The following is a 24,421-nucleotide window of genomic DNA, read 5'->3' as shown; positions in this document are numbered from 1 at the left end:
ACAAGCACTATAAATACGTAGCCTTGCTCTAGCTTGCATGACTCACAAATCAACCAACATCACTTCTTTCTTCTTCTTTTTCGGCAAAGTCTGGTCTTTTCATATAGTGATAATGTCCCAAACCGATATGAAATTCTGTAGTAGCTATTTTCTGGTCGATCCGACCAAAGCAAGTATTCTTGATCTCCTTCTCCTTTTGTTTTTCCCCAACCTGACCAACACAGGATTCATAGATTCTCCACCGGACACGCTCAAAAGCGTCCGGAGAACTTTCGCAACTCGATGGATCATTGTGTTAGCCGTTTTGGTTCAAAAGATATTAATGCTCTTAAGAAAACCCTTTGCATCCATAGGACGTTTTCTCACCTATTGGCCTAATCTTCTTACGGCAAATGGAGGCTTCTTCAAGTTGATACTTCATGTTTTGACAGGTAACAAATCTAACAATAACATACTTCTATTAACTATCTCCACTTGTCACTACAAACAAATTCTTGAACTTGGAGAAGGTTTTAGTTGTTTCCTTCGTTTACATAATGACATAAGTATCCCGAAAATTTTAACATCTCAAGGAGCATATATCATGTAGTCCTATATTTTAACACTCTCCTCGGACTTTTGGACTTTTGGACTTAGACAAACGACACTTATCATACCTTAAACGGACTTGTAACAGAACGAGCATTACTGTACATGCAAGACACACATATTAAAATAAAGTAATGAATGATATTGCATCAAGAGTTTTGAATTGTTTAATAAGATAAAATGAATTCAACGCGTAATTTATGAAGAACATTATAGAATTTTTAGGACAAATTATCCACCTATTCTTGTGGATGATGTTGGTAAATACTTTTACAGGAATAACCAAAACCTTTTGTTACAGGAAAGTTGGTAAAGCCAGAGGAATCGTCGGCGACATATGTGTCATTTGTAGGATGCACAGATCGAAGAGTAGAGCTTGACAAGAACATAAGTGTTGGGACCATCGAGTACAAGTCGATGTTGTCAATAATGGCTTCTAAGGTCTCTTATGAGAACAAATCTTTCATCACTTCCGTAGTAAAGAACACTTGGAAGGTCAAATTCAGCTTCTTCTCTTTTTTTTTTCTTTTTTTTTTAGCAAAGACACGCCTCACTAACTTCATCTTCTTCTTTCTTCTCTTGATCGTTTCCTCGCACGATTAATTATATCGTACGAGTCTAATGATACAAATAGTTCTCTTTGTTGCTTGTAAAAATCAGAAGTTAAATGATTTAATTAACCCTTTAATCGATAACTTTTTTTGTCTTGTATATCTTTGGCGCGTTCCAAACTGCCACTAATAATTATAATAATAGATATATATTTTTTGTCAAAATAATAGATATATTAGATGACTAGATCTCTATAAGTAGTAATACTGATTTTGTGACTTTTTATATATAACAAATAATTGTTTTAATTCTCACACTCTCAGTCTGACTATATCTATCCTGTGATGCAGATGGACTTCGTGAGTTACTACGACTTTTACAACGGTAAATTAAACTATACGCTTTGTTTTTTGGTACAAATGTTAAAAACTATACGCTTTGTTCTTTCGGGAATGTTTTTATCCCACTTTAAAGTTTAGAGCATAAAGGATTCGGAAGATCAAATACAGAAAGTCATAAATAGAGCCCCAAAAGTCATAAAGCATTTGAAAGAGGAATATGTAAAACATAACGTGGAAATTATATAGATGTGTTTACGGTGGACGTAAAGCATACAGTTGATAGTAAGAAAAAAGGTGGGAAAGTTTTTCGCAATAAGTTAATTATTTCAGTTCCTTCATTTTAGACTACAAAAACGGGTATGCGAGTGAGCTCATGATGATATAGAGAAACTCGGTCGTTGTTTAAAACAAGGGAACCTACTGATTTACTTAAAGGAGTCGTCTGCGAATCTATTATTGAAGCGTATTTTCATGCATGTAAAAGTAGAAATTTTTCAAGTATGTATACGGTCTTAAATGTTAATGATCGAACTTTTTTAAATTTCAAACTAAATTTGGCAAATATAATCCAGAAAGTTTAGCATTTAAACTTAAAAACCATAAATATAATTTTATGCAAATAGGACTAATTTTGGGATTCATTTAAATTTTAGGCATAAAATATTATTAGATTGGAGAGTTTATGTGGATGGTTTTTTCAGAACTTATGAAATATTTCAGTTTTTAGCTAAGATAATTAACCTTTAGTAAAACTTAAATGTTAATTATATATATGTACATTTTATCGAAACACGAATGGCATATGACACTCGTATACGACAAATTATTAGATTATATACATGATCAGTGAGACATTTTGTTATACAATAAGTTGATATATGTTTTGTAAATTTTATGACTGCATAGAATACAAGTAGAAGGTTACATATTATTTAAAACTATGTTGATGATTACAATGTTCGGTGCATTTGTAGTATGCTAATTTCCCAACTAAATTTATGGTTGTTGCACTGTTTGATCAACAGTAGTAATCATATATTATATATATTTAAGACCACAAATATGATGAGAACAAGATATAGATTTTATATATGTTTTGATTAAATATATTTTATATATGTTAGAAGTGAAGATTCGTGAAACAGAAAGTGCATGATGGTATTAGTAGATTGATACATTAAAAAATAGTATATCATCTCTACGTACTAAACCAAAAATCTTTACTTAAAACAACGAAACATTATTCAAAACAATGGAGATCTTTTTTTGACTAGATGGAGATCTTATTTTAACGTTCTTGATTCCAAAAATTATTGTTTAAGAAACACCACAAGAGTTTAACTCCCCACATGGTTGTAGACTAGTGGTTGAATTACATCGGCTGAATGATCTTGTTTTGTGGATCACGATTCGTAATTAGCTTGGCTTTTGATACAAAAAAACACCTTCATTGAAGTATATATATCAGATTCGTAATTAGCTTGGCGTTTAATACATAATAAACACCTTCATTGAAGTATATCAGAAAGTTGTCAAAATATGATAAACTAACAAATATTATAATTATTGTAGTGGGTATTTCAAAATCATGAAACTTTTTACCAAAAATACTTTAGCAAAAGAATCTCACAAATTTTTAAATACACAAAATAATTTTTTTTTTTATATATCTATGCTTAACTTTTTATTAAGAACTTCATAACTTCCTATGGGAAGTGCTCTAATCAATTGCGGTTACAAGAAAAACTATAACATCAATTGTTATTCTTACAACATTAAATTTTATTTTCAAAATTTCTTAAGAGAAAATTTGATTTATTTTTCTTGTTGCAGTTAAAAATATTCTTTTACATAATAGTTTATATATTTGAACCTTTATATAATTTGAAACACATCGAAATAAAATCTGAAATTTGCCAATTTTTTTTATATTTTATTTATGAGATCAGCGTTCCAAAATAGAAACCTGACGCAAGCCTTCGTATTCAAGGCATCGAGTACAAATCCAAATCTTATCGTCGTTAGCTTCAGAGGAACCGAGCCTTTCGACGTTGATGATTGGTGCACTGATCTAGACATCTCTTGGTACGTATATATGTTCTAATATATACCTGCATTTCTATATCAATATAATTACTCGATATATCAGTGTTTTACAAATTTTAATTATTAATTAGGTACGAGTTGAAAAACGTTGGCAAAGTTCACGCAGGGTTCTCTAAAGCTCTAGGCCTCCAAAAAAATGGATGGCCCAAAGAAATAATACCTCTAGGACACCAATATGCGTACTACACAATTAGACAGAAGCTTAGGGACATGTTTGCAAAAAACAAGAACCTTAAGTTTATTCTAACGGGTCACAGCCTTGGTGGGGCACTAGCCGCTCTTTTTCCGGCAGTACTGGCGATTCACGGTGAGGATGAGTTGCTAGATAAACTAGAGGGAGTCTACACATTTGGACAGCCACGCATAGGGGATGAGGTGTTTGGGGAGTTTATGAAGGAAGTGGTGAGAAAGCATGGAATAGAGTATGAGAGGTTTGTTTATAACAACGATATTGTGCCTAGAATACCCTTTGATGACAAGGTTTTATTCTCGTTCAAGCACTACGGAACTTGCAATTACTTCAATAGTCTCTACAAAGGAAAGGTAAAATAAAGCATCACGTGTCCAATTATTTGTTGTCTTGCTAATTTATTTAAAAGATGACAAAGAACAATAAAGAGAGGGAGTTTTGTCAAGTATGAAAGAAGGACCTTTAATTTGGGCTTTAAAGATGATTATCATTTTTTCACGTGAAATTGACATGATAGATGATAGATAACCTGTATGGTGACCCATAAAGGGTATATAATCTAATTTTGAATTTATTTGCTATTTTTAATCTTGACTCATAAGCATTTCTAAACCCTAAATATAAATTATAGTATTTCCTTACTTTTAAACGAGCTAGCAAAGTTCTTTAGTTTACTGTTTAAAGCATTTTTATCGTTTTAAAGGTAAGGGAAGATGCACCAAATGAAAATTACTTCAACTTGCTGTGGCTAATACCGAAGCTGTTAAATGGTGCGTGGGAGTTCATAAGGAGTTTCATAATACGGTTTTGGAAAGGCAGTGACTACAAAGAGAATTGGATTATGAGGTCTATTAGGGTTTTCGGAATAATATTCCCTGGTGCCTCTAATCATCTGCCATATGATTACGTCAACTCCACGCGCTTGGGAGGATTGTCTCGATCATTTACTACCCCAGAGGATAAACTTGCCCTTATTGCTTAAAAGTTAAAACTCAAAGCTGTTGGATAAGCTTGAATAAGACTTGAGTTGCAAATTTCCTATTTATGTTGTGTTTATCTATAAGAGAATAGGAAATATCTAGTTGTGTTAATCCTAATGAGGTTAGGATAAATAAAGAGTTATATAAGGAGATGCTGGTGTATAGCATAACTTAATAAGTTTGTGAGTTTGAGGTTTTGAGATAGTTTCCGCAAGAGTTAATAAGAAGGGTTCTTATTTGTGTGATCTTACATTCAAATTCGAGTTGCTAATCCTAATGAGGTTAGGATAAATAAAGATTTATATAAGGAGATGCTGGTGTGTACAATAACTTAATGAATTTGTGAGTTTGAGGTTTTGAGATAGTTTCCTCAAGAGTTAATAAGAAGGGTTCTTATTTGTGTGATCTCACATTCAAGTTCGAGTTGCTGTGTTCGTGTTCTTGAGACCTATAGTCTTTATTTGGTATCAGAGCCACACAAAAACAATGGGTGATATAGTTGCGACAACCGAAAGAGCCAGGGATGGAGGAGGATCGTCAACCATAAAGTGTCCTATGCTCAATACAACAAATTACACTGTATGGGCAATGAGGATGAAGATTCTCCTTCGAGTTCATAAGGTCTGGGAGGCCGTGGAGACAGAAGCTAAGAATAACGAGAAGAATGATATGGCGTTAGCCCTTTTGTTCCAATCAATTCCAGAGAGTCTTATACTGCAGGTCGAAGAGCTTGGGGCAGCAAAGCAAGTGTGGGATGCTATCAAAACTCGGCATGTAGGAGCAGAGCGGGTCAAAGAAGCAAGACTTCAAACCTTAATGACCGAGTTCGATCGTTTGAAGATGAAGGAAACAGAAAGCATTGATGATTTCGGAGGAAAATTGTCTGAATTAGCATCAAGATCAGCTGCCGTAGGAGTAACCATTGAAGAAAAAAAATTGTTAAGAAGTTTTTGATGAGTCTTCCTCGAAAAAAATACATACATATTGTCGCATCTCTTGAGCAAGTACTCGATCTTTCTACAACAAGTTTTAAAGATATTATTGGACGTCTAAAGGTGTATGAAGAGCGTATCTGTGAAGACGATCAAGATGAGGACGACAAGGGAAAGCTAATGTATGCAAATACATAAGCAAATAATCTTGGTAAACCTCAAGGAGAGAAACCAAGCTACTACAACTCAGAGCAAGGAAATCGAGACTACAACTCATACAGAGGAAGAGAACGTGGAGGACGTTCATATTACAGAGGAAGAGGTCGTGGTCGATTCAATTACAAGAGAGACGCGTCGCGAATCACTTGCTTCCGGTGTGACAAAATAGGTCACTTTGTAGCTCAATGTCCGGAACTAAAGCTTAAACTGCAAGAGGCCCAGGAGACAGACAATGCTGATACGCAAGAGTCCGATGAGCTCATGATGCATGAAGTTGTGTTCCTGAATGAGAAGAACGTGTTGCCAGATAAGTACGAGACTAATAGTGGAGAAGAGAACGTAGGGTATCTCGATAATGGGGCTTCAAACCACATGACGGGAGATAAAAGATACTTCTCAACCATTGATAAAACAATCTCCGGAAAGGTGCGTTTTGGAGATGATTCCCGAATCGATATAAAAGGAAAGGGCACGATCTCATTCACTGACATAAACGGAGACTCAAGGAAGATGACTGATGTTTACTGGATACCAGACCTAAAGAGTAATATTATCAGCCTAGGGCAGGCTACAGAGGCTGGGCAGTCTACAGAGGCTGGTTGTGATATAAGAATGAGAGGAGAAGTACTAACGATGCATGATCAGGAAGGGAAGTTGCTTGTCAGAGCTACAAGATACAAGAACAGATTGTACAAAGTTCGTATGGGAATAGAGAGCACGCCCTGTCTTTACCTAACTGCAGAAGGAGAGGCAAGTCGATGGCACGCACGTCTAGGACATGCCAATCACGAGACCATTCGCAATATGATGAGGAAAGAGCTAGCTATTGGGATGCCAAAGGAACATATCGAGTCAAATATATGCGGGTCTTGTATGCTTGGGAAGTAAGCAAGGCAATCATTCCCTAAATCAACTACGTACCGGGATACGAAGGTACTGGAACTACTTCACGCCGACCTCTGTGGTCCCATAACACCGAGTACACATGTCCAGAAAAGGTACATCTTTGTAGTTATTGATTATTATACAAGATACATGTGGACAATGCTATTGAGGGAAAAAGGAGAAGCATTCAATAAGTTCAAAATGTTGAGAAGCCTGACAGAGCAAGAAACGAAAGAGAGAATACAATCACTCAGAACAGATAGAGGGGGAGAGTTTGTGAGCCACAAGTTCAATGTCTATTGTGAAGAAGCTGGAATAAAATGACACCTCACTGCGCCTTATACACCGCAGCAGAACGGCGTTGTTGAGCGACGAAACCGTACTCTAATGGGCATGACGAGAAGCATGATGAAACATATGTCTATGCCAAACTATATTCAGGGAGAGGCTATTAGGCATGCGACATATCTTATCAATCGTCTAGCCACAAGATCCTTGGAATCAAAGACGCCATATGAGATGTTGCGGGGAAGAAAGCCAAATATAAGTCATGTTCGAGTGTTTGGATATTTGGCGTATGCAAAGATAGTCGGACCACATCTAACAAAGCTTGATGATAGGTCGAGAGTGCTGGTTCATCTAGGCACAGAACCGGGGTCAAAGGCATACCATCTCTATGATCCATCAATGCGTAAGGTGACTGTTAGTCGAGACATCGTCTTTGACGAAACAAGAGGCTGGAACTGGAGCAGAGATGGTACAGAGACACATAATGATCAAAGCTTCGTGGTCACGCTTGGTGAATTTGGAAATCACAGTGTAGAAGGAGAAGAAAGAATAACTTCCAGCGCAAGCAACATCAACGCAAGCAAAGAAGAGAAACGTGAGGATGAAGGTATCAGCTCTGTTCTGGAACAGAGCATTAACGAAGAAGAGAATCAACCTCAGCCATTGAGATGATCAGAAAGACAAACAACGCAGCCTAAATACCTCGAAGATTACATCTTACTGGCCGAAAAACTAGGTGAAGAGGTATTGCTATATCTTAACAATGAGCCTGGGAATTTTTGAGAAGCAAAGAATTCAAAAGAATGGAAAAGGGCGTGTGAAGAAGAGATCGGCTCCATTGTGAAGAACATAACGTTTGATCTAGTTGATCTTCCTTATGGAGCAAAACCGATTGGTCTTAAATGGGTATCAAGCTAAAGAGAAACTCAGATGGGACCATCAACAAATTCAAAGCACGATTGGTAGCTAAAGGGTATGTACAACAACATGGGATCGACTTTGATGAAGTCTTCGCGCAAGTTGCACGTCTTGAGACCATACGGCTATTGATCAACTTAGCTGCAACCAATGGATGGGAGGTTCATCATCTAGATGTTAAAACCACGTTCTTACACGGAGAACTCAAAGAAGTCGTGTTTGTATCACAACCAGAGGGGTTCGAGATCAAGGGAAGTGAGAATAAGGTTTACAAACTCAACAAGGCGTTATATTGTTTGAGACAAGCACCGTGGGCGTGGAATAACAAGCTCAATCAAATACTAATGGGACTCGAGTTTGTTAAGTGCTCAAAGGAGCCATCAGTCTACCGGAAGGTGGTTAAAGGAGAGCTCCTTGTGGTAGCAGTATACTTAGACGATCTCTTTGTTACCGGAACAGACAAGAAGCTTATTGATGAGTTCAAAAGGAATATGGCGAGCAAGTTTGACATGAGTGATTTAGGCAAGCTCACCTATTATCTTGGCATGGAGGTTTGTCAGCATGAGTATGGGATTACTCTGAATCAAAGGCGTTATGCGATGAAGATACTTGAAGACGCAGGATTGTCTAAGTGTAATCCGGTCCAAACTCCAATGGAACTTGGACTGAACTTGTCGAAAGCAGAGGAAGAAACAGAGATTGATGCTACAAACTATAGAAGAAATATTGGCTGTTTGAGATACTTATTGCATACGAGACCTGATCTATCCTTCACAGTAGGTGTACTTAGCCGTTATATTGATATTCCGTGTTTTTAACGGTTTTAAACTCGTTTTGGAGCAATTAAATGGTCGGTTTTAATTAATGTTTTGGTCTATTTGATGCGTTTTGGTGTTCTTAAGTGTAATATGCAGGTTACTAGATAGCTTGCAAGAAAAGAACGCATTCGGGATTTATTCAGAAGCAAGATGGACCGAACAATGGACCGAATGAGAAGTATTGATCGCACAGACGGAGATCGACCGATCTGGTCCATGTGAATCGACCGATCCCACGCTTTCAGCAACAGATCGACCGATCCTGTCCATGTGGATCGACAGATCCCACGCTCTACGGGCTCCACACGCACAGACGAGCTTTTCACTCCTTTTTACCCACTCCCCTCAATAATGAAAAAAAGAAGAACTCGACCTTTGGGACTCAGAAAAGACCAGAGACGACCAAGAAGGAGATTTACAAGTTCTTGAGAGAGATTTGAGAGTTTTGTAGCTTGTTTTGTGTGATTTGTGAAGATTTGTAAAGAAGTTCATCTCAAAACCATTTGGAGAAGATTTTCTGAACCTTTACTCTGTTTTAATACAATCTTATCATGTTTTCTTCATCAAAATCGTTTTGTTCTTGTTTAGTTATGTGTGAGTAGTCATCTAGTTGGGTTTAGGGGTTCTCATAGGGGATTTCTTGATGTTTTGATTCATAAAACGTGTGTAGACTAAGGGATTACGTTTTGGTTCTTCATCTAATGGATTTCTTACTGCTTGAACTGAATTGATCACTTAGTTCATGATATCAGATTGTTTGATGCACCGAAAGTGATTGTTTGAACTTCCGAAAATACTTTAGATGAGCAAAGTGTCCTTAACCCTCGGAAGTTGATGTTATTGCGCTTTGTGAACATATTGAATCTGTTCTTAATGCTTGTTTAGAAATTGAAACTCAGCGGAAGTTAGTGTGGAGATTTCTATAACATAGAGAATTAGCGCTACGGAAGTAGGTTAATTCTAATATCGTGTTTGAGTTCTAGACGGTTCTTAATATATCCCTGTGTCTGCCATTAATTGTATCTTGATTAAAAAGAAATCCCTGAGAATTCCCAATGCCCAACGTTTGTTTTAAAATAGTTTTCAAATCGTTTAAATCATCTTTTTACAGCTTGTTTATGTTTTGTGACACTAAAGAAAATTAAATAAAAACCATCAAAAATATATCTTCGTTCGCTGTAGCTATTAACTTGTCTGCAACTCTACGTGTGATCATCGGTCCCTGTGGATTCGATCCCGCATTACTACTGCGTACTTTACTGTGCACTTGCAGTTAGATAATCGGGTTAAAACTCGACACATCAGGTTTTTGGCGCCGTTGCCGGGGACCATTTGGTCACCCTAGAGTTAATGATCAGTTTAAGACTATAGCATTTTTATTTTGTCTAATGTTTCTGTCTTTCTCTTTCTGTTTGTGTTTTCAGGTGAATGAGCGGATTTCATACTAGAAGCAAAGGATCATCGAATTTAATACCTTTGGAGTTAGAGCTCGGCCGCCTAGAGAGACAAGTGAAAAAGAAAAGACTTGAGTCCGCTGAAGAGGTTGAAATGGCTGAACACCAAGAAGACCAGTTTCAGGACAACCCGCAAAATCCAATTCCTGTAGAAGAACGAGAAGGCAACAATGCTGGTGATAATCAGCAGGCTGGTGTAGCTGCAAGACAACAGGCTGGAGACTATGGCATGCCTAGGATGACGCTTGCACATTATGATACACCAGATGCATTCTATGCCGATCGTTCTGGGATTCGCCCACCTCCCATTGAGAGAAGAGACTTTGAGATCAAGACTGGTCTCATTAATTTGGTGGAGAAAAATCCGTTTCATGGAAACCCGTCTGAGGACCCGATGTATCACTTGGAGCATTTTGAGCGAGTCTGTGACACCAGCAGACATAATGGAGTTCCTCAAGGCGCTTTGAAATGCAGGTTGTTCCCGTTTTCCTTAGCTGATAAAGCTATCAGATGGTTAAAGTCCATCCCTCCAGGATCTCTTACTACATGGGAAGAGACAAGAGCTGCTTTTCTACAGCATTTCTTCACCAAGTCAAGGTCCACATATCTGAGAAGCAGAATTGGAAGCTTTCAGCAGCTTGATTCAGAAAGCTTTCATGAGGCTTGGGAGCGTTTCAAGGAGTACACACAGGACTGCCCTCACCATGGTTACACTGATGTGAGCTTGCTGAACATTTTCTATAATGGAGTTCATGAAGAGAGTCAAGATGCCATGGACACAGCAAGTAATGGTGATTTCATGACCAAGACTGTTGAAGAAGCTTACACCTTGCTGAACAACCTGTCATCCAGCAAAGCAAACCGCAAGTCAAGGTTTGACACCAGCCAGAAGGGTGTTGGTTATGAATCCAAGAAGATAGATGAGCTGAATGCCAAGATTGAGATGCTTCTCAAGAGAGATCAGAAATCTGTGAAATTTGTGGAGGAGCAAGGCTATAGTTCCTCACAAGAAACTGTTGGTGATGATTCAGATGATATGCAAGCTGATGTGAACTACATTGGTGGTCAAGGAAACTACAACAGAGGCTACAATCAGAACCTTGGATGGAGTCAAAATCAGCAAAATAATCAGTCTTACCGGAGCAACAATGTGGAGAATCCACAACATCAGTCCTACCCTCAGGCAGGAAACAGGCAGAACCAGAATCAGAACCAGAGTGTGTTCAACCAGGGATATCAGAACAGAAATCAATATCAGGGGAACAACTCGGGCAACTCAGGATTTCAGCAAAGGCAGCAGTACAACAACTACCAGAATCAAGGGAATGCCTCTTCGTCACAGTCTTCTCAGGATAACGAAATTAAGAAGATGCTGCAAATGGTGCTAGAAGGTCAGAAGAATAGCACTGCAGAGATAAACACCAAGGTGGATAACATGTATGGAGAGCTTAATGGGAAGTTTGAAGCTTTGAACACCCATTTGAAAGTTTTGGAAAAGCAAGTTGCTCAAACCGCCTCCAGCAGCAGAACAGCACCTGGATTTCTACCAGGGAAGTCAGAGACGAATCCCAAGGAGTTTGTGAATGCTGTAACACTTAGGAGTGAAAAAACGATTGAGGAATCGAATAAGAAAGAGATCGACCGATCTCAGGAACAGATCGACCGATCCAAGGGGAAGGAGATCGACCGATCCGGTCCATGTGGATCGACCGATCCCGTGTCAACGAAGCCAAATACCTCTGAACCTGAAGAGGTGTATGTGGCGCCTCCTGCTTATGTTCCTAAGGCTCCATACCCATCCAGACCAAGGCAGAAGATCAAAGAACGTGAGTACGAGAAGCTAAAGAACCTTGTTGGGGAATTACATGTGAGATTGCCATTCGTTGAAGCGGTGAAGATGGTACCTTCTCTTAAAAGGTACTTGAAGGAGATTCTTACCGATAAGATGAGCCTAGAGCGTGGCGTGTTGATGTTCAATGAGGAATGTAGCGCAGTTCTACAAAATGTCATGCCTAAAAAGCGTGAAGATCCCGGAGCATTTGTTCTACCATGCCGCATTGGATCACTTACCTTTGAGAAGAGTCTCTGCGATCTGGGTTCAGGAGTGAGCCTAATGCCTTTCTCTGTCTCTGAGAGGCTAAGCATGACAAACTACACACCTACAAGGATCTCCTTGGTCCTTGCTGACCGATCAGTGCGAAGACCAGTCGGTGTACTAGAAAACATCCCTGTTGGTGTTCGAAAGGGATATGTGCTTACCGATTTTGTAGTTCTGGAGCTGGAAGAGGAACCTAAAGATCCTCTCATTTTGGGCAGACCGTTTTTAGCTACTGCTGGAGCCATGATTGATGTACAGAATGGGCATATAGACTTACGTCTAGGAGACATGGCGATGAGATACAATGTGGAGAAGGTGCTAAAAAATCCGACTATTGATGAACAGACTTTCTGGGTTGATACATTGACTGAACTGGTGGAGGAAATGGATGAAGAGTTGCACACTGATGATCCTCTACAAGTCGCATTGACCCAAAGGGAGAGTGAGTTCGGGTTCATGAACCAAGAAGTGGTTGGATTTTCTGAGATTTTGGATTCAGCCTCACCGATTGAGAAGCATGTCGCCTATGTCAGCCTTGAAGACTCAGGCACCGATAAAACCGTCAAACCGTCATCCTCCCAACCAGATTGGAGTGAGGAGAATGCTCCAAAGGTGGAACTTAAAGCCCTCCCAGCTGGGCTGAGGTATGCATTCTTGGGACCGAATTCCACATATCCTGTTATTATTTGTGCTAACCTGAATAATGTGGAGACCGCTTTGCTTCTTTCAAAATTGCGAAAGTATAGAAAAACATTGGGGTACTCTTTGGATGATATTACAGGTATTTCTCCAGATCTTTGCATGCACAAGATTCACTTGGAGGATGAGTCAAAGACGTCCATAGAGCACCAGCGAAGACTGAATCCCAAACTGATGGAAGTTGTGAAAAAGGAGATTCTAAAGCTGTTGAGTGCAGGGGTGATCTACCCAATTTCAGACAGCACTTGGGTGAGCCCGGTTCATGTGGTTCCTAAGAAGGGTGGCATCACTGTCATCACAAACGAGAAGGCTGAGCTGATTCCTACCAGAACAGTCACAGGGCATAGGATGTGCATTGACTACAGGAAGCTAAACTCAGCCACAAGGAAGGACCACTTCCCACTTCCTTTCATTGACCAGATGCTGGAAAGACTAGCCAACCACCCCTACTACTGTTTTCTCGATGGCTACTCCGGGTTCTTTCAGATACCCATTCATCCAGAGGACCAAGAGAAGACAACATTCACCTGTCCATACGGTACTTTTGCCTACAGGAGAATGCCCTTCGGATTGTGCAATGCTCCTGCCACTTTCTAGAGATGCATGATGTCGATCTTTACTGATCTTATTGAGGACATTATGGAGGTTTTTATGGACGATTTCTCAGTCTACGGTTCTTCATTTACCGACTGCCTTGCTAATCTGTGCAAGGTGCTGGAAAGATGTGAGGAGAAGAACTTGGTGCTAAATTGGGAGAAGTGCCATTTCATGGTGAAAGATGGCATTGTTTTGGGTCACAGGATATCAGAGCAGGGTATCGAGGTTGACAAAGCAAAGATTGAAGTTATGACCAGCCTACAGCATCCTAGGACAGTGAGGGATATTCGGAGTTTTCTGGGACATGCCGGTTTCTACAGGAGATTTATCAAAGACTTCTCTATGATAGCGAGGCCGCTCACCCGTCTGTTGTGCAAAGAAGCGAAGTTTGTTTTTGATGCTGACTGCCTCGCTGCGTTTCAGATTCTCAAGAAGTCTCTAGTCAGTGCTCCCATTGTGCAGCCACCAGATTGGGACTTGCCATTTGAAATAATGTGTGACGCAAGTGATTACGCGATTGGAGCTGTTTTGGGGCAGCGAAAAGACAAGAAACTCCATGTGATCTATTATGCCAGCCGAACGCTTGATGATGCTCAAATCAAGTATGCTACCACTGAGAAGGAGTTGCTGGCAGTAGTTTATGCTTTCGAGAAGTTCAGGTTCTATTTGGTGGGCTTGAAAGTAATCGTGCACACAGATCATGCAGCCTTGAAGTACCTGATGACGAAAAAAGATGCTAAACCGAGACTCTTACGGTGGATCTTACAGCTACAGGAGTTTGATATTGAGATCAGAGACAAGAAAAACTATAACATCAATTGTTATTCTTACAACATTAAATTTTATTTTCAAAATTTCTTAAGAGAAAATTTGATTTATTTTTCTTGTTGCAGTTAAAAATATTCTTTTACATAATAGTTTATATATTTGAACCTTTATATAATTTGAAACACATCGAAATAAAATCTGAAATTTGCCAATTTTTTTTATATTTTATTTATGAGATCAGCGTTCCAAAATAGAAACCTGACGCAAGCCTTCGTATTCAAGGCATCGAGTACAAATCCAAATCTTATCGTCGTTAGCTTCAGAGGAACCGAGCCTTTCGACGTTGATGATTGGTGCACTGATCTAGACATCTCTTGGTACGTATATATGTTCTAATATATACCTGCATTTCTATATCAATATAATTACTCGATATATCAGTGTTTTACAAATTTTAATTATTAATTAGGTACGAGTTGAAAAACGTTGGCAAAGTTCACGCAGGGTTCTCTAAAGCTCTAGGCCTCCAAAAAAATGGATGGCCCAAAGAAATAATACCTCTAGGACACCAATATGCGTACTACACAATTAGACAGAAGCTTAGGGACATGTTTGCAAAAAACAAGAACCTTAAGTTTATTCTAACGGGTCACAGCCTTGGTGGGGCACTAGCCGCTCTTTTTCCGGCAGTACTGGCGATTCACGGTGAGGATGAGTTGCTAGATAAACTAGAGGGAGTCTACACATTTGGACAGCCACGCATAGGGGATGAGGTGTTTGGGGAGTTTATGAAGGAAGTGGTGAGAAAGCATGGAATAGAGTATGAGAGGTTTGTTTATAACAACGATATTGTGCCTAGAATACCCTTTGATGACAAGGTTTTATTCTCGTTCAAGCACTACGGAACTTGCAATTACTTCAATAGTCTCTACAAAGGAAAGGTAAAATAAAGCATCACGTGTCCAATTATTTGTTGTCTTGCTAATTTATTTAAAAGATGACAAAGAACAATAAAGAGAGGGAGTTTTGTCAAGTATGAAAGAAGGACCTTTAATTTGGGCTTTAAAGATGATTATCATTTTTTCACGTGAAATTGACATGATAGATGATAGATAACCTGTATGGTGACCCATAAAGGGTATATAATCTAATTTTGAATTTATTTGCTATTTTTAATCTTGACTCATAAGCATTTCTAAACCCTAAATATAAATTATAGTATTTCCTTACTTTTAAACGAGCTAGCAAAGTTCTTTAGTTTACTGTTTAAAGCATTTTTATCGTTTTAAAGGTAAGGGAAGATGCACCAAATGAAAATTACTTCAACTTGCTGTGGCTAATACCGAAGCTGTTAAATGGTGCGTGGGAGTTCATAAGGAGTTTCATAATACGGTTTTGGAAAGGCAGTGACTACAAAGAGAATTGGATTATGAGGTCTATTAGGGTTTTCGGAATAATATTCCCTGGTGCCTCTAATCATCTGCCATATGATTACGTCAACTCCACGCGCTTGGGAGGATTGTCTCGATCATTTACTACCCCAGAGGATAAACTTGCCCTTATTGCTTAAAAGTTAAAACTCAAAGCTGTTGGATAAGCTTGAATAAGACTTGAGTTGCAAGTTTCCTATTTATGTTGTGTTTATCTATAAGAGAATAGGAAATATCTAGTTGTGTTAATCCTAATGAGGTTAGGATAAATAAAGAGTTATATAAGGAGATGCTGGTGTATAGCATAACTTAATAAGTTTGTGAGTTTGAGGTTTTGAGATAGTTTCCGCATGAGTTAATAAGAAGGGTTCTTATTTGTGTGATCTTACATTCAAGTTCGAGTTGCTAATCCTAATGAGGTTAGGATAAATAAAGATTTATATAAGGAGATGCTGGTGTGTACAATAACTTAATGAATTTGTGAGTTTGAGGTTTTGAGATAGTTTCCTCAAGAGTTAATAAGAAGGGTTCTTATTTGTGTGATCTCACATTCAAGTTCGAGTTGCTGTGTTCGTGTTCTTGAGACCTATAGTCTTTATTTGGTATCAGAGCCACACAAAAACAATGGGTGATATAGTTGCGACAACCGAAAGAGCCAGGGATGGAGGAGGATCGTCAACCATAAAGTGTCCTATGCTCAATACAACAAATTACACTGTATGGGCAATGAGGATGAAGATTCTCCTTCGAGTTCATAAGGTCTGGGAGGCCGTGGAGACAGAAGCTGAGAATAACGAGAAGAATGATATGGCGTTAGCCCTTTTGTTCCAATCAATTCCAGAGAGTCTTATACTGCAGGTCGAAGAGCTTGGGGCAGCAAAGCAAGTGTGGGATGCTATCAAAACTCGGCATGTAGGAGCAGAGCGGGTCAAAGAAGCAAGACTTCAAACCTTAATGACCGAGTTCGATCGTTTGAAGATGAAGGAAACAGAAAGCATTGATGATTTCGGAGGAAAATTGTCTGAATTAGCATCAAGATCAGCTGCCGTAGGAGTAACCATTGAAGAAAAAAAATTGTTAAGAAGTTTTTGATGAGTCTTCCTCGAAAAAAATACATACATATTGTCGCATCTCTTGAGAAAGTACTCGATCTTTCTACAACAAGTTTTAAAGATATTATTGGACGTCTAAAGATGTATGAAGAGCGTATCTGTGAAGACGATCAAGATGAGGACGACAAGGGAAAGCTAATGTATGCAAATACATAAGCAAATAATCTTGGTAAACCTCAAGGAGAGCAACCAAGCTACTACAACTCAGAGCAAGGAAATCGAGACTACAACTCATACAGAGGAAGAGAACGTGGAGGACGTTCATATTACAGAGGAAGAGGTCGTGGTCGATTCAATTACAAGAGAGACGCGTCGCGAATCACTTGCTTCCGGTGTGACAAAATAGGTCACTTTGTAGCTCAATGTCCGGAACTAAAGCTTAAACTGCAAGAGGCCCAGGAGACAGACAATGCTGATACGCAAGAGTCCGATGAGCTCATGATGCATGAAGTTGTGTTCCTGAATGAGAAGAACGTGTTGCCAGATAAGTACGAGACTAATAGTGGAGAAGAGAACGTAGGGTATCTCGATAATGGGGCTTCAAACCACATGACGGGAGATAAAAGATACTTCTCAACCATTGATAAAACAATCTCCGGAAAGGTGCGGTTTGGAGATGATTCCCGAATCGATATAAAAGGAAAGGGCACGATCTCATTCACTGACATAAACGGAGACTCAAGGAAGATGACTGATGTTTACTGGATACCAGACCTAAAGAATAATATTATCAGCCTAGGGCAGGCTACAGAGGCTGGGCAGTCTACAGAGGCTGGTTGTGATATAGGAATGAGAGGAGAAGTACTAACGATGCATGATCAGGAAGGGAAGTTGCTTGTCAGAGCTACAAGATCCAAGAACAGATTGTACAAAGTTCGTATGGGAATAGAGAGCACGCCCTGTCTTTACCTAACTGCAGAAGGAGAGGCAAATCGATGGCACGCACGTTTAGGACATGCCAATCACGAGACCATTCGCAATATGATGAGGAAAGAGCTAGCTATTGGGATGCCAAAGGAACATATCGAGTCAAATATATGCGGGTCTTGTATGCTTGGGAAGTAAGCAAGGCAATCATTCCCTAAATCAACTACGTACCGGGATACGAAGGTACTGGAACTACTTCACGCCGACCTCTGTGGTCCCATAACACCGAGTACACATGTCCAGAAAAGGTACATCTTTGTAGTTATTGATTATTATACAAGATACATGTGGACAATGCTATTGAGGGAAAAAGGAGAAGCATTCAATAAGTTCAAAATGTTGAGAAGCCTGACAGAGCAAGAAACGAAAGAGAGAATACAATCACTCAGAACAGATAGAGGGGGAGAGTTTGTGAGCCACAAGTTCAATGTCTATTGTGAAGAAGCTGGAATAAAATGACACCTCACTGCGCCTTATACACCGCAGCAGAACGGCGTTGTTGAGCGACGAAACCGTACTCTAATGGGCATGACGAGAAGCATGATGAAACATATGTCTATGCCAAACTATATTCAGGGAGAGGCTATTAGGCATGATACATATCTTATCAATCGTCTAGCCACAAGATCCTTGGAATCAAAGACGCCATATGAGATGTTGCGGGGAAGAAAGCCAAATATAAGTCATGTTCGAGTGTTTGGATATTTGGCGTATGCAAAGATAGTCGGACCACATCTAACAAAGCTTGATGATAGGTTGAGAGTGCTGGTTCATCTAGGCACAGAACCGGGGTCAAAGGCATACCATCTCTATGATCCATCAATGCGTAAGGTGACTGTTAGTCGAGACATCGTCTTTGACGAAACAAGAGGCTGGAACTAGAGCAGAGATGGTACAGAGACACATAATGATCAAAGCTTCGTGGTCACGCTTGGTGAATTTGGAAATCACAGTGTAGAAGGAGAAGAAAGAATAACTTCCAGCGCAAGCAACATCAACGCAAGCAAAGAAGAGAAACATGAGGATGAAGGTATCAGCTCTGTTCTGGAACAGAGCATTAACGAAGAAGAGAATCAACCTCAGCCATTGAGAAGATCAGAAAGACAAACAACGCAGCCTAAATACCTCGAAGATTACATCTTACTGGCCGAAAAACTAGGTGAAGAGGTATTGCTATATCTTAACAATGAGCCTGGGAATTTTTGAGAAGCAAAGAATTCAAAAGAATGGAAAAGGGCGTGTGAAGAAGAGATCGGCTCCATTGTGAAGAACATAACGTTTGATCTAGTTGATCTTCCTTATGGAGCAAAACCGATTGGTCTTAAATGGGTATCAAGCTAAAGAGAAACTCAGATGGGGCCATCAAAAAATTCAAAGCACGATTGGTAGCTAAAGGGTATGTACAACAACATGGGATCGACTTTGATGAAGTCTTCGCGCAAGTTGCACGTCTTGAGACCATACGGCTATTGATCAACTTAGCTGCAACCAATGGATGGGAGATTCATCATCTAGATGTTAAAACCACGTTCTTACACGGAGAACTCAAAGAAGTCGTGTTTGTATCACAACCAGAGGGGTTCGAGATCAAGGGAAGTGAGAATAAGGTTTACAAACTCAACAAGGCGTTATATTGTTTGAGACAAGCACCGTGGGCGTGGAATAACAAGCTCAATCAAATACTAATGGAACTCGAGTTTGTTAAGTGCTCAAAGGAGCCATCAGTCTACCGGAAGGTGGTTAAAGGAGAGCTTCTTGTGGTAGCAGTATACTTAGATGATCTCTTTGTTACCGGAACAGACAAGAAGCTTATTGATGAGTTCAAAAGGAATATGGCGAGCAAGTTTGACATGAGTGATTTAGGCAAGCTCACTTATTATCTTGGCATGGAGGTTTGTCAGCATGAGTATGGGATTACTCTGAATCAAAGGCGTTATGCGATGAAGATACTTGAAGACGCAGGATTGTCTAAGTGTAATCCGGTCCAAACTCCAATGGAACTTGGACTGAACTTGTCGAAAGCACAGGAAGAAACAGAGATTGATGCTACAAACTATAGAAGAAATATTGGCTGTTTGAGATACTTATTGCATACGAGACCTGATCTATCCTTCACAGTAGGTGTACTTAGCCGTTATATGCACAGTCCGAGAGAATCACATGGAGTGGCGCTGAAGCAATGTCTGAGATATCTACAAGGGAGCGCAAACCTCGGCTTGTCTTTCGAAAGATCGTCAAGCAAGATACCTCGACTGATGGGTTATAGCGATAGCAGCTATAATATGGATCCAGATGATGGCAGGAGCACGACCGGGCACATCTTCTATCTAGGAAAGAGTCCTATTACGTGGTGTTCACAAAAGCAAGACACTCTTGCGTTGTCTAGTTGTGAGGCGGAATTCATGGCAGGAACAGAGGCTGCTAGACAAGCAATTTGGTTGCGTGATGTGCTGAGTGAGGTCACCGGATGTTCGAGAGAGAAGGTCACCATTAGGATCGACAATCAATCTGGAATAGCCTTGACAAAGAACACAGTCTTTCACGGAAGAAGCAAGCACATACACTCAAGGTATCACTTCATACGTGAATGTGTTGAGAGGGAGTTGATAGAAGTTGAGCATGTACCTGGAACTGAGCAAAAGGCTGAAATACTAACCAAGGCATTAGGAAGAATCAAGTTTAAGGAAATGAGAGATTTCATTGGAGTGCAAGAGTTGACACAAAGTGATTTCAAGCTTAAGAGGGAGAATGTTGGATAAGCTCGAATAAGACTTGAGTTGCAAGTTTCCTATTTATGTTGTGTTTATCTATAAGAGAATAGGAAATATCTAGTTGTGTTAATCCTAATGAGGTTAGGATAAATAAAGAGTTATATAAGGAGATGATGGTGTGTAGCATAACTTAATGAGTTTGTGAGTTTGAGGTTTTGAGATAGTTTCCTCAAGAGTTAATAAGAAGGGCTCTTATTTGTGTGATCTTACATTCAAGTTCGAGTTGCCGTGTTCGTGTTCTTGAGACCTATAGTCTTTAAAAGCCACTTTAAATTTGTAGTAATCGTATCTACTTTATGCGCTCTTGTTGGGTTGAATAATTTATACTGGAGCATTTATTTTCTGTTATATGTAATAATCGTACGTATCTCTACTTTATGTGCTCAATAAATTGTACTGGAGCATTTATTTTCTGTATATGTTTTGTGTATGTGTGACTTTTATCGTGTTATAGTAATGTTGGTAAAATTATTTCCACACAAATGGTTGTCTTACTTCTTTTTTGGATAAAATGTGAATCCGAGTTTACTTTAAAAGTGCTTAAAAGCAGAAAATAATATTTGACTAAAAAATTAAAAAACCAAGATGGAACAAAGTTTGGTAGACTATTAGCAGGGTTATGCATAGGTAAACCACTGGAAGAGAAAACATTGACACCGGCTAAGGGGTAGCTAGCCAAGCAAGAACATATCCCGAGTAGTCTATCGAGCTTCTTGAAGAGAATAAGTGGCGGACTCGAGGAGCCGGTATGGAGCCAGTTATTCTTTTCAGTCCAAATTATGAAGAGGACGGTTTGAGCCAAGAGTTAATGAGAGGCCATGTTCTGGAGTAATCATCCAGTGAACTAGCTGATAGCAATCCAGTAGAGAAGTCCTTGTTTGTCCAAGTTGGAGAAAGGGCATGCCCTAGAGCTGAGCAGAGATGGCTCAATGCCAGAACATGTGATCTAGTCTCAGAGTATTAGAAACAAAGACATCAAGAAGAGTCAATAGCCAAGTTTCAGTGGGAAGCATACTCCTAATTGGTAGAAGATCCACATGAGAAACCCATAAACGAAAAGCATGCCTCGGAACGACATACCATAACCAATATGCCTTCTTACAACTAACTATAGGTGTGACAGGCATGAGGTACTTCCAAATCTTCTTACACTATAAGAAAATAGCACATGCCGACAGATGTACTCGTTGAGGATCCGTCGAGAATGACAATTATCAAAGGAATCTCGACATAAAACGTGTCGTCGCCTTTATTTCATTAGGAAAATATATTGTCGGCGGAAATTTTGATGGATTTATGATGATAGTTTTTCCGACGAATTTTCTACGATATTGTTAACATTCACCGCTAGTGAATAAACCGATTTATTATTATAAATTCTTATCTCTGCTAGTGAAGAAACCCTCAAGCTCCCCGTTAACTTTCACCAAAAACGAGGCTGTGGAGATACATCTTTGAATCCAGAAAATTAAGATGTCGGGAATGCCCATGGCTTTCAAGGTGAGAATGACGAAGTGCCATCTAACTGTATCAAATGCTTTGGTGGTATCAATTTATAGCGCACTTTTAGGAGCAATTGTATCTTTGTGATAGTCTTTTACTAATTTGGTTGCCAACAAAACGTTCTCCAAGAGTAATCGGTCCTTGATGAAGGCACTTTGGTTAGGTAGCATAGCTTCAGGAAGCATCGTTTTCAGTCTGTTCACAAGAATTTTTGAGATAACCTTATAGATTGTGCTGCAACACGAAATGGGTCTATAATCCTTCATCTCTTGAGGGTTGTCTTTTTTGGGATCAAGGTCAGAACTGTACCATTCACTCCAGCCAGCATGAAACCATTCTGAAAGAAGGATTGAACCGCGTTGACAAAATCGAGACCTACTACTGACCAAGATGCAACGAAGAACTCTTTAGTGTACCTGTCAGGACCATGAGTCTTACCCGATGGTATTGAGAGGATAATCTTGTGAATATCCTCGGCTGATACTAGACTTGTCAAGGTTTCAGCCATGGGAATTGAACATCTATAGGAGATAATGTTTTCAAGATCAGACTGAGACAACCCATGTCCCTGCTGCTCCACCTGCAGAAACTTGGTGAAGTAAGCCACTGCCGTTTCCTTTTTTTCGTTAGGATCAGATTTCTCAACCCCATTCCGATATCTAATTTTCCTCACAGTGTTTTTTTTTGCTCTTCTAATTTTTACTGCTCGATGGAAAAAGGCTGTGTTATGATCCCCGTATTTCAACCAAGTGATTCTTGATTTTTGCCGATAGAACTGCTCCTCCACTTCTGTATAGTGCTGCCACTGAGTGTTAATGTTAGCTTCAGCCAAAAACATGTCAGGGCAAGGATCCAGTAAACATTTCCCTGCCTGTCACATAGGACCTCATACGCAACTTTGGTTCATCTGGTAATGTATCCATATTTCCTTTTGTTCAGAGCACAAAGAAGCGGTTTGAGGAGTTTAAGCTTCATGTGGAAAACGCGAAGACCCGATCAAGAATGATAAACCGGTTCCGTTATATTCCAATACTCTTCAGCCACCTTCAGGAAGTCTAGATGTTGAGTGAGATAATTAAACAACTGAAAGTGCAGTTTCTTTCTCTTTGTGCTCCTGACAATCCTTAATGTGCATCTAGTATGATCAGTGATGTGCTCAAATTACCCCAAGAGGAACTCTCTCAAATAAAAGATCGATTGCAGCACTTAAGGATCATATCCACAGAGACTCGACATCTCACACAATAGACTTGAGTTTCAGATCAAGCTAGGCTAAGAAATAGAAAGCAATAAATAACAAGAAATTAAATAGTAGAGAGTTTGTTAGTGATGAAGGAGGGTACTAGACTTAGGGTTTCATTCAGGTTATCAGAACTGAAATCTATAGATGCTAATGGTTGATCCTAGAACTCAAATTCATATAAGCAAGTAAACAAGCTATCGCATGCGCTTACTAATCAGATGCCTGGAATCATGTGATTCCATCACTCGCATGTGAACTTATGAATGAATGTCGATTGATACTATAGAGTGAGTGTCGATTGATACTATAGAGTGAATGTCGATAGATACTCCTTCCAGACAAGCGTTTCAGAACCAATTCGATTTGTTCACTAAGTTGTCTAAACCAGTTTTCGCGTGCGTCTAACAACCTAGCTCAACATGATTAAAATAAGGTAATAGACCATGATGTCACGTGCACCTAACTATCCTATGATCTTGTTTCTAGTTAATTACTCTAGAAACAAGCAATAAGAATAATCATGTGAAGCATAGAATAAATTACCCTAGAAATTCTATATTTTAGATATTCATTCAAAACCCTAGAAAATTCATAAACCTAACAGGAAATCTATTTAGACATTATAGCTGTCACAAAAATCATAGATGAATAAATATAAAGTAGAAATCAATAAAAGAACCAAAGGAGTTCCAAAAAGACTCCGAAAGAGTTCCTCTTTTGTCTCATAACCTAAGAGACATCATAGCCTAAACAATGACTTAGAAAACACATAAATATGATTTTAGGTCAGCTAGGGGCATTTTGGTAATTTGTTGTGACATCTGAGCCTATGTTGGTCTTGAAATAAGCTAGGCCCGTTATGGCATCAGTGTTGAGGGACACCAAGGGATCAATGTCGATCGACACCCCTTCATATCTTAGACAGCTTCCTCTCGCGAGGCAGACATACCAATCCTTAGTAAGCTAACATAACTTTATATCTTTAGACGTACCGCTCTTCTT

At 39.3% G+C, this 24,421-nt stretch overlaps 4 protein-coding genes and 1 non-coding gene across 5 annotated transcripts; 4 read left to right on the top strand and 1 right to left on the bottom strand.

Moving 5' to 3' along the window:
- Positions 1 to 22: 22 nt before the first annotated feature.
- Positions 23 to 5,002, top strand: LOC106380625 (triacylglycerol lipase OBL1). The gene is made up of 6 exons (XM_013820430.3): positions 23 to 431; positions 890 to 1,083; positions 1,491 to 1,524; positions 3,431 to 3,566; positions 3,659 to 4,130; positions 4,481 to 5,002. The coding sequence occupies exons 1-6, from the start codon at positions 38 to 40 to the stop codon at positions 4,757 to 4,759; spliced, it is 1,509 nt and encodes a 502-aa protein (XP_013675884.3). The 5' UTR covers positions 23 to 37; the 3' UTR covers positions 4,760 to 5,002.
- Positions 5,003 to 5,243: 241 nt separating this feature from the next.
- LOC125591818 lies at positions 5,244 to 6,796 on the top strand. Its single transcript, XM_048766685.1, has 3 exons — positions 5,244 to 5,672; positions 5,813 to 5,871; positions 5,971 to 6,796. Exons 1-3 carry the CDS (start codon positions 5,244 to 5,246, stop codon positions 6,794 to 6,796), a joined length of 1,314 nt encoding a protein of 437 aa, XP_048622642.1.
- A 4,079-nt stretch (positions 6,797 to 10,875) lies between these two features.
- Positions 10,876 to 10,982, bottom strand: LOC125592132. The gene has a single exon (XR_007327981.1). It is a non-coding gene; the product is annotated as a small nucleolar RNA R71 (small nucleolar RNA).
- Positions 10,983 to 14,503: 3,521 nt separating this feature from the next.
- LOC125591367 (triacylglycerol lipase OBL1-like) lies at positions 14,504 to 16,246 on the top strand. The gene is made up of 3 exons (XM_048765485.1): positions 14,504 to 14,810; positions 14,903 to 15,374; positions 15,725 to 16,246. The coding sequence occupies exons 1-3, from the start codon at positions 14,665 to 14,667 to the stop codon at positions 16,001 to 16,003; spliced, it is 897 nt and encodes a 298-aa protein (XP_048621442.1). The 5' UTR covers positions 14,504 to 14,664; the 3' UTR covers positions 16,004 to 16,246.
- Positions 16,247 to 16,487: 241 nt separating this feature from the next.
- Positions 16,488 to 18,040, top strand: LOC106377735. Its single transcript, XM_048766684.1, has 2 exons — positions 16,488 to 16,947; positions 17,157 to 18,040. The coding sequence occupies exons 1-2, from the start codon at positions 16,488 to 16,490 to the stop codon at positions 18,038 to 18,040; spliced, it is 1,344 nt and encodes a 447-aa protein (XP_048622641.1).
- Positions 18,041 to 24,421: the final 6,381 nt, after the last annotated feature.

This window comes from Brassica napus, chromosome C8, assembly GCF_020379485.1.
Source record: "Brassica napus cultivar Da-Ae chromosome C8, Da-Ae, whole genome shotgun sequence".
NCBI lineage: Eukaryota > Viridiplantae > Streptophyta > Magnoliopsida > Brassicales > Brassicaceae > Brassica > Brassica napus.
Note: the sequence above shows the minus strand (reverse complement) of the source record. Positions and strands in the feature narration are given on the sequence as shown.